Source organism: Spermophilus citellus (genome assembly GCF_964194105.1).
Source record: "Spermophilus citellus genome assembly, chromosome: 3".
NCBI lineage: Eukaryota > Metazoa > Chordata > Mammalia > Rodentia > Sciuridae > Spermophilus > Spermophilus citellus.
Genome location: NC_138184.1, coordinates 12,952,678 through 12,963,827, shown reverse-complemented (window position 1 = coordinate 12,963,827; position 11,150 = coordinate 12,952,678). Strand labels below are relative to the sequence as shown.

At 39.7% G+C, this 11,150-nt stretch overlaps 1 protein-coding gene across 1 annotated transcript; it reads right to left on the bottom strand.

Annotated features, from left to right (window-relative positions):
- Positions 1–580: 580 nt before the first annotated feature.
- Positions 581–1,546, bottom strand: LOC308643266 (olfactory receptor 7A10-like; the record flags this gene model as incomplete). The annotated part of the gene is made up of 1 exon (XM_081283175.1): positions 581–1,546. One exon carries the CDS (start codon positions 1,544–1,546, stop codon positions 581–583), a length of 966 nt encoding a protein of 321 aa, XP_081139301.1.
- Between the last annotated feature and the right edge of the window lie 9,604 nt (positions 1,547–11,150).

The following is an 11,150-nucleotide window of genomic DNA, read 5'->3' as shown; positions in this document are numbered from 1 at the left end:
GTGACTCAGGAGGCTGAGGCTGGAGGATCAAAGATGAAGGTCAGCCTCAGTAATTTAGTGAGGCCTAAGTACATAGGTAGACACTATCTCAAACAAAAACCATAAATGTCCATGGGTATGTCTCAGTGGTTAAGCACACTTGCGTTCAATCCATAGTACTAATTTTTTTTCTGAGATTTGCCTCCAGAATAAAATATTGAAAACAATTTTATTTGATAAATATTTTCACAATGAATATAAATTATGACTATTTTTAGCAAAATAAATAATTAAATATCATGACACATGCCATTTGAGATTAACTGATTTCTAAAATTATATCTCATGGAACATATAAGAATTCTCAAGAATTTCTCATCCAAAGATGGGAATATTTTGAGAAAGTTCAGAAATGACAAATGAAAAGGATTGAATTTCATAGAGATCAGAGTGTGCAAAAAAATAATGATTCGGTGGAATTGTATGCAGAATTCAAAATCAAAGAAATTGAAATGCAAGAATAAAGCAGAAGGAGCAAGTTTTGCTTCCAGAATCTGATAAAGAATCCCACATTCTGACTTGGAGGCTCTGAGCCCTGCAATCAGGGGCACTTATTCAGTCTCAAAACAATTGACACTTTTATCTTTCTCTCGCAGAGTCTTCTCAGAGCACTCTTGATGTCCTTGTTCCTCAGACTGTAGATGAAGGGGTTCAGCATGGGGGTGACCACAGTGTACATCACTGAGGCTGTTGCAGTAGAGTGTGTGTTTTGAGTCACAGCAGAACTGAGGTACACACCTAGGCTTGTGCCATAAAATAAGGAGACCACAGAGAGGTGAGACACACAGGTGGAGAAGGCTTTGAACTTGCCCTGAGCTGATGAGATTGCACGGATGGAGGACACTATCTTGCAGTAAGAGTAAAGGATGCCAATGAGGGGGCCAACAGCCAGCAAGAGAGCAGCAAAATATATCACCACCTCATTAAGAAAGGTGTCAGAGCAGGCACGCTGAATCACCTGGTTAAGTTCACAGAAAAAATGTGGGATTTCCATGTCTGTGCAGAAGGATAGGCACAACATCATTAAGCTTTGTAACAATGCATGTAGGAAACTCACAACCCAGGATACCAGTACTAGCAATCCACAGAGCCTGCGGTTCATGATTACCATGTAGTGCAGGGGGTGACAGATGGCCACATACCGGTCATAGGCCATCACAGCCAAAAGAAAGTCATCCAACACAACGAAGAGTACAAAAAAGTGAATCTGGGTGATGCAGCCTGCATAGGAAATGGCCTTGCTCTGTGTCTGGATGTTCACCAGCATCTTGGGGATGGTGGTGGAGGTGAAGCAGATGTCCACAAAGGACAGGTTGGAGAGGAAGAAGTACATGGGCGTGTGCAGGTGGGAGTCTGAGATGGTGGCCAGGATGATGAGCAGGTTCCCCAGCACAGTGACCAGGTGCATGGACAGGAAAAGGCCAAAGATGAGGGGCAGCAGTTCTGGATCCTCTGCAAGTCCCAGAAGAAGGAATTCTAAATGCAGAGTATCATTCCCTGGTTCCATATGCATGTGACTACAGAAATGAGAAAAAGAGCATAACTATTTTCCCTAGATAGGTATTATTCACATCATTGAAGTGAAACGATACATATTTTTCTGAAAAGAATTAATTTAGGGAGTAGCTCAGTGGTGGAGATATTGCCTAACATGTGCAAGGTCCTGGGTTTCAACCTTAGCCCCACAGAAAGAGAAAAAGAAAAAAAACAAGGGAAAGGAGAGAAATTAACTTCCATAGAAGATCTGTGTGTCTTATCCCCTAAGGGATATCGTGCCATCTCTATAATGAATTTCTACTTCACTGCGTGGTTCACTAAAAAGTCATATATTCAGAATTGTAAAGATTTTCATGCATTTCAGAAATACAAATCAAACACCCCTGATGAACACTTTGTGTCTTGGCTACTGTGAATTATGCATAGTAAACTAGGAAGGTCAGATATCTCCACAACATACTCATTTTATTTCTTTGGCTACATAGCCAGCTGTAGGATATCTGGTTCACATGGTGACTCTGTTTTACTTTTGTGGAAGCTCCCTAACTTTTTCCACAATGACTTCATTAATTTGCATTTCTACCAACTCTGAATAAGGATTCCCCTTTTCTCCACATTCTCACTGGCCCTCTCACTGATATCTTTGGTCATTTTGATAACATCCCTCCTAACTGGTGTGAGGTGATATTCTAGTGCAGTCTTAATAAGCATTTCCCTGGTAATTGGCAATCTTAAGCATTTTTCATATGACTATTGGTTGTTTGTATGTGGTAGAGATACACAGTGGAATAATATTCATTATTAATGAAAGCTTGAATCCTGTCACGGGGGACAACTTAATGCTGTATTACTCAGTACATAATTATAGTTAAAACTAATATATTACATATTTTAAAATAGCTAAAGGGGAGGATTTTGAGTATTCCACCATAGAGAAATGATAAATGTTTCAGGTAATTAAGCTGATTACCCTTATGCAATTATTACAATATTTACACAAGTATGGAAACATATAGTTATACCTATAAAGTTGTACAATTATGTTAATTAATAATAAACAATAACTAATTATTAAGTATCAACTCTATTGCATCAGTAATATGTATAAGGACAAAAATCTCCATTACCCAGTGAGAGGGAGAGAACATAAGAAAAATATTTTAAGATCACTTAATATGTCCAATGGTGATGGGTACTATGAAGAAAAAAAAAGAGTAGAGAGGTATTTGTACTTTTACAGCAATGCAGGGAAAACCAGCAGGAAGAGGGGCATCCAAAGAGAGACCACAAGGAAGGCAGGGCAGGAGCCCCAAATGATCCTCAGCAGTGTGGTCTTCAAGAGGGGAATAGTAAGTGCAAAGGTCCTCAGAAATGTGATTGTTTCAGGAAACCGAGGCTTAAAACAAAGGCCTTGGCAAGGAGAAGGAATAGGAGGGGGAGAGATGAGAGATGGTGTCAGAGAATGTTGAGGAATGAGCTGGCCTCACTGCTCTCTGAGGCTACAAGGTAAAAGGAGAACTTCATCCACATCCTGAATCTCTTTCCTTAGATTTGCTGCAAAGATATTCTGTGAATTGCAAAGGATTCCCTCCTTGCTACCACCTGAGGGTTAAGTTCTGTTCTGACCTCTAGCTGCTAAGAGTCACCCTGGAATATATAAGCTCAGGTACCCCTTCTCCGAGCCCTCCATGAGGCACATGAACACACACACACACACACACACACACACACACACACAAACACACAACACACCCTGGGCTCATGGTTTTATTTCTGCATGGCCTCTCAGTCCCAATCACCCTGACAAGGCTGTGAGTGTCGACACCACAGCTGAGATGATCAGTTCCCTACAGAATGTGGACAGGGCACCTGGAGAGTCCACTCAACACACTTTCCATGAACAAATGAGTAGATCCACTTAAGAATGCTGCTCTTCTTCCCTGTGTTTACAAAGGAGCATGAAAATCTGTGCAGTAAACAGAGGGAGGAAGAGAAATAGAGAAGGATGGGGAGTGAGAGAAAAGGAGAGTGAAGGCAAAGGGGTGAGAGGAACATGAAGAGGTGAGGGCAGATAGTGAGCTGACGTGGACCCAGAGGAACAGGACCTTGCAAACCCAGGTGTCTCTTCTCCAGGAGGAAAAGGCTGCCTTGGATTTAGCAGCATTCCAAACCCAGTGATCCTTACTAGGTGCTCAGCAAAAAACCTAAGCAGCAAAAGTAAATTAGCCAAAAGACCAAAGTAGTAACATTTTTTAACCTACTGTTTAATGTTTTTAGTAGTGCATTGCAGTGAAACCTAATGTTGGGGTCCTATTGACACAATCACACATACATGGAATATAATTGGGTCCACCTTGGTCCCCAGTACATTCTCATTCCCTCCTCTCCTCCCACCCACTAACCCTAACCCTTCCTGATGTCAAGGCACCTGACAGATTATACACTTCAAATAATAAAATGACCTAAGTCAAAAATCAACAATACACAACAGCAGATGCCAAAGTACGTATAGAAAGTTGAGAACTTTCAATATGAAATGGCACATCTGTCTTCCCTGCTCACCGAACCTATTGGCTTTTCCCTAGATTCATAGCAGATAAGGCAGGACTCTTTCTGTTTTAAAATTCACACAGAATTATTGTACCTGTTTTTGAATATACATGTGATAATTCAATATATATATGTGTTGTGTGTTGATCAAATCAGGGTGATTAGCATTTCATTCTCCTTAGACACCATTTATTTTATTCCATGAATTGTGGAATCAATTCATGGATGTTCTTGGGCTTGAGGGTATGTTACTTTTTATAAGTGTTATTTTGTTAGACACATAATAATGTATAGGTATTTTTATCAGGTATTTTCAAAAATGTTTTGATACATGAATACACTATTGTATAATGATCAGATCAGGGTACTAGGAATAAAATGTAAGAATAAATTGCTAGAGACTTGGAAATAAAAGATTAGAAAGTAGAACATAAAGTTATGATTGCATCTTATCTAAAGATATATAAACTCACATTTATTTGTGGAGGATGGAGCTGATCTTTAGTGAAATGATGAAGGGGAATGCCTTCCAACTGCTGGCCAAGATGACGAGGCTTTTGGAAATGCACCTACATCTAACTGTGCAAAATCAAGACACAGAGACACAACAGAAAATAAATTGGAAATGTGCTGAAAAGGTGACTTATTAGCACAAAAAGTGCAGAAAAACTTTCATCAGCATTGCTATTTAAACTGAGGATTCCCAAGTGAAGAAATATCAGATTATTGAGTCAGATATTTCAGAATGAAGAGCCCTGGCAGGAACTCAGTAACAAACACTCATCTATTGGAAGACATTAAAATCTGTAGATTTGCAGACACTCTTCACAGACACATCTCCACATATGTGCTGTGCTTATGTAAAAGAAACAAGTGGCAACATCAAAATCAGTGAAAAATATTCTGTCTGAAAGAACAAAATGGAAAAAGAAAGAAGGGGAAGGAATACACTCCTACCCAAAGATAAGGGTTTTAATAATTTGAAATAGAGAATTCAACAGCTTTCCAATTTACTTCATCTTGACTGTTTATGAAATAATTGCAAAATAAAACTCTATGGCATGCCCATTTTCACTTATTATGTAAATTTATTTTTCATTTGGATAATACTCAGAATGAAACAAGATTCTGTGAAATATCTGTATCAAGAGTTTCTCCTACAGGGATTTATTTGTGAAAAAAAATCTTAAACCTGGATCTTTCTTACAAATATGAAAATGTGCTGAAATATGCTCCTTTGTAATTTTTATTAAACGAGCTCCCCCCAGTGCATATCTCTTCATACTTAATTCTGGATTTACCCATTCCCCTTCCTTGCAAAGGTACGCAGACTTACATTTCACTTTAATTTGAGCCACTTCATGCCTCCCATCCCTCTTCTAATTGAGCTTCTGTGACCATAAGTAAATGGTCAACAGTGACCCTGTGTTGCTGATTTCTTAGTGACTTCTCTTTTTAGTACCTTATAAATCCATTAATAAATTACTTAATCTAGTAAAGGACACCACCATCTCTGGGCTGCAGTCCAGGCTAGTTGGGCTCTCAGGGAACCTCAGGTGAAAGCTCCTGCCTTCATTCTCTTCAGTCCCCTCCTGCAGTGTCTGCTGGGTCCCCACTCTCACCTGGGTGGCATCTCTGATGGGAGGGTCTTCATGCACAGGCTTCAGTTCTTCCCTGGATGTTGAAGGTGCAGAGTGAGGCTCTGGCCCAAGACAAGGGAACAGAAATGGGTCCAGCTTTGGTCCTCAAGTCAGATTTCAAGATCCTGAAGAATCAAGTGTGCCATAGGGTGTGCACTCAGGGAGACTGGAGAAATCATAGTTTACAGCTTTCTCTATCTGCTCATTAGGCACATGACCTTCTTTTTACTCTAACCTCCAAGCACCTGATTTCCCTGCAGGACTCTGGTGTATACAGGAAAGGAAGAGTTTGCATAGATTCCCCTGAGATCAGAGTGGAATCAGGCAAATCCTCCCCTTATTACCACCAATCTATCAATGCCACCTTCCCAAAGTCCCAACCTCCCATCACCATATCCCTCGTCTGACATATAGTTTACTTCCATGTTTGAAGCTAGGAAACTTGCTTTGCTTAGGAATCGTATGTCTTCAAAACACTGACTCACATTGGGAAGACAGCCTCTGATGTCTCCAGAATTTTCCTATTTCCCTTTTATCAGAAAAGCATGCACTGTTTTTGTTTGTTTGTTGGTTGGTTGGTTGGTTTTTTAATATGAAGCCATAAGACAAGCCATCCTATATTCATCACACTTTGCCAATCATACCTAGAGTGTCATGCTTCTAATAAACTCATGTTTCTAATAAGGGACCAATTATGGCTCTTGACTTCAGATGTGAGTTGAGTTTGAAGGGATGAATAAAGTTCTCTTCAGGCACCATGACCTGAGCTGTCTTCCCATTTCATGCTCATTCAAAGTTGGCTCTTTTCATATCCCATCTCTCACATAAAAGATGAAGAAATGGACATTTGTATGTACATGTGTATCCATTTGGGTTGACAATTCAACTTTTAAGCAAAATGTCTTCCAAACCCAGAGGCACACATGGTCTTACTCACACCCTGTACCATGACCACTTTCTGTGGTATTTTCCACACATTTCATTTATTCCTCACAACATTGGTCTGAATTTATGCTTATTTCCCAAGATTACCTTCAGAAAAAAGTAGCATTGGGGAGATTAATTTTCTTGAATTAGAATTTTAATGGAGCCATATAAGTGTCACATATTTTTAGGGCACCATGTGGTGTTTCCATACTGGTATATATTGGGTAATGTCCAGATCAAGGTAAGCATATATACCTCCCCAAGATTTATCATTTCTTTGTGGTGAAAACACTCAAGAGTGGTTTAAAAAATAAGGAAAGTGAAAAAGGGAAGGGGGAGAGGAGGAAAAGGGGAAGTAATGGGGACTAAGTTGGAGCAAATTATATTCCATGCATTATGATTATGTCAAAATGAATCCCAAAATTATGTATAATTATAAAGCACTAATTGCAAAGGATATTGGATTCCATCATTTTTGAAATATGCAGGACCTTATCATGACTGTACTCTGTGACAGAAGAGCAGAACCAATTCCTCCTACCTGACTACAACTTAGTACCCTGGGGCCAACTTTCTCTGTCCCTCATGATTCCTTACCCGTTCCAGCCTCTGGGAACCCACATTCTGTTCTGTTCTGCTGTGAGAGCAACTTCTGTACCTTCTACATGTGAGTGAGGTCCTGCTGTACTTGTCTCTCTGTGCCTGGCTTATTGCCCTTCACACGGTGACATCCAGTTCTCTCCATAGGATCAAGGATGACAATTTTATAACAATTATATATAAAACAGTTAAACCTTATTGAACACATTCTTCAATTGAGCACAAGTGGGGAAATGTTCATAGTAACACTTTATATACTTTATGAATATCTAGGAAAGTGGAGGTCAAAGTCTCCAGAGCAGAGGTAGTTAGGAACAGATGGAAGCAATAATTATCTTCATTTTTATTAATACTTACTGTGCACAAGTATTAAAGTATTGCACTGTACCCATACCTACATACAATTATTACATGTCAATTACACATGTTTCTGAAATTGTTTAAGAAAATAGACTAGTTGACTATCCTAAAATGATCATTACACACTGTATACATGAATTTAATTAATATGCCACTCTCTATTAATTTGTAGAATTAAGAAAATAATTTGGAATGAAATATCTTAAATTATGCATATCAATAAATTGATAAGATAATAGAATAAATCAGACATATTACCCTATGTGCATACATGTTTATAAGACGTGTATTACTCTACATCATGTATAACCCCATGAATGAAAAGTTATACTCCATTTATGTATGATGCATCAAAATGCATTCTTCTGTCATGTATAACTAATTGAAATATTTAAAAAAAAATAAATTAAAAGAAACACTGATAAGAAAATAAAAAACTAGGGAAACATATGATGTATTGTGTACTGTGTAAATTTGCCTCATTACTACTAATAATTTACCTACCTATGATGTTACCCCTATAACATCAAGTTTTAAACCTCAAATATGGACAATAAAATTTACCCTAAAAATAAAGTAAATTAAATCCAAAGTAGCAAAATTGACATGTACAGATTATTTCAAAACATTTAAAATCTTAAAAACTCAAGAAGAAATGATCAATGTGCCTGAGCCAGTGACCAAAAGATTAAATACAAATGGTTTAGGAACATGAAACTATGCTCAACTTCATGAATACACAGAGAAAGTCACATTAAAGTCATCAAGGGAACTTTAAATACCTTACCTTGGTGTTCACTTTAGTCCTAAAACTCAACACCCAGAGATAGAGCACTTCTTTGTTGGGGAGAATCCCTGCAGAAGGAGTTTGTATCAGAAGCTTCTCTTTTCTTTGACCTTGAGCTTTAACATTGGAGAGCTTCTCCAGAGCCAGCTGGACATCAGGTCTGGGAGCCGGGCCTGGTCCACACAGCTTGTGGGTGGGGGGCTCATCATCCCCTGTGACCTCAAGCTCGTTGCCTGGTGACCATAAGGTCCTGTTACCTCATGAAGGAGTGACCAGGAACCTCCAGAGACAGTGTGTATCAGATGGTCCAAACAACCGGCAAATGCTGAGTGGAGTTATAAAATCTTTAATTTAATGTTTACTTACATGTGATTGTACATATCAACAGGGGTGATTGTGGCATTTTAGCATATACTATGGTGTGTGCTGAATGAAACTGCTTAAGGAAAATTTCCCTCCCCATATCATTACCTTATGATTCCAGGTTTGTGCTCCTCACTTCAGATCTTCATAAAACACATGTCAAGATCTGGGCACTGCAGCCCCCACCCAACACACTCATTGTGAAACACCAGGACTGGGTCTTCCTATTCACCTGTGTTCCTGTACCTGTTATCCAGCCTCCCCTGCTCCTCCTCCTCCTGCCTCCTTCCCAGCCTCCAGTGTCACTATTCTGTATGTAGATTGAGGCTCCTTTGACCTCCCCATAGGAGTACATGCAGTGTTTGCTTCTGTCTGGCTTCTTTCATGGGACACAATGGCCTGTCCCCTTCATTGTGTTGTAAATGACAGTATTTTATTCTTCTTAAAGACTGAAGAGCTCAGTTATGGATATACCTCATTTCCTTTTCTATGCATCCACAGACAGGAAGCTCGGCTGCTTCCATACTTTGACTACTGTGAAGAAGTTGGGGAGTGCAGATAGTCTTTGGGTGCTGAGTTCACTCCCTCTCTTGCTTTATTATCAAGATCTACCTCCATGAGTCTGGATTATTTTTCTGCCTCAAAGCCTCTTAGATCATCAGCCCATGTATTGTTTTTTGGCTCAGACTCTCCCTTCTTTCTCTTCAATCATCTCTTAATTTTCATTCTATTTAACTAAAATTCACACAGGACAAACTCCTTACCAGGAACTGTGTGATACATCATAGTTGCAGGCACAGATGACATAGGGTTCATATTTCTAGGAATTCATAGTGAATGAGTGGAAAATTTCAGTAAGTAGAGGATGATGGGAACGAAAGAGGATCCAACAAAAAGGCAGGAAATCTTCAGAATTATTCTCATTTACATCACCTCAGAATGCATCTCTGCAAGAGTTTCCAGGGCAACAAGGCATCACTTGTGAGGTCACTTGTTAAAGGTGTAAGATTTGGTTTGTTAAAATTAAAGACAATCCCTTATTGTAAATAACTGGGAAAGTGCCCCATTATATTCACACAACTGAGATTTCCTGGTGAAAGTTAAAAGGCTGATCCAATGTGGAACCTTAGAAAGAGTCCTGGGGACAGGGAGGTCCTGAAGGGAGACCCCAGGGAAGAGTGGCTTTAAAACCTGTGAAAGCTGAAGTCGTCAAAGGGCTGGATGGAGGAGGCCAGGCTCTTGGGCCCTTGATGTGGTGCCCACTGTTGCTCAGGAGAGTCCTGCCAGGGCCTTCACTGGGACACCATCCACCTGACCCCTCCAACTCGCTGCTCCACAGACTGTAGACAAAGAGTCTCTATATGTGGGTGACACCAAAGCCACATCAAGGTCATCTAGACAACAAAGTGACTACAGAACTGAGGAAGACCTCAAGGCCAGTGCTACAGTCTCAATCTTAAGTGTCACCCAAAGGCCCTTTGTTAAAGATTGGTCCCCAGCTTGGAGCTATTGGAAAATGGTAGAAATACTAAGAGGAAGGTCTAGTGGGAAATCTTATTTCATTTGGGAATTGCCCTTGAAAAGGCTTGTAGGACCCACATCTGTTCCTCAATTTCTTCAACTTACAGGCCATGAGGTCAGGGGTTTTCTTTTGCCACATTCTTGCCACCCCTGGTCATGTGCTCATTCCAATAGGGCCAAGCCATGGGGCTAATCCAAAACAGATTGGAATCTTGAAAACTGTGAGCCAAAATAAATGTTCTCTCCTTATAAATCAATTATCTCAGCTGTTGTTTAGAGTAACAGAATGCTGACTCGCATAGAAAGTGCAAAATGCAAGGACATTAACAATAGTTTAGACCACTTGCAGAAAAAGCTTTGAACTGGTTCCTGACTGTCAAAATTCTAGAATGATAGAAGCTAAGGACACTGCTATGTTATTGATGAGGTTGTCTGAATAGGGGAATTCAGGATTCTGGCAAGTCCAGAACAGTGTGGGGATCCAATGTTTGTGGAGAAGGAGGGCAGTAGAAGAGGTTTCCTTAAGTAAAAGCCTTATTTTAAATGAAATATTCATCATTACTGTCTTCTCTCATCTCTATGTAGCAGAGATCAAGATCAATGAATTGTCATATGCCAACAATTCTTTTGGTCCCAAATCTGTTTATTTCAATATTCCACGTTTTTACATCAACCTGAAAAGCAGACTTCACCAGTCTTTGTAAATATTGTGTCTGGGTTGACATGGTCATCAAGATGGTGTTCTCATTCATTTACCAGCTCTCATTAGAAGAAAGCACATGAGGGGAATTTGAAGCCTAGGATGCACCTGGACAGCAATGACAGCTTGGGATTCCATGGGAGAAAGTGAACAGCAATGATGAGTT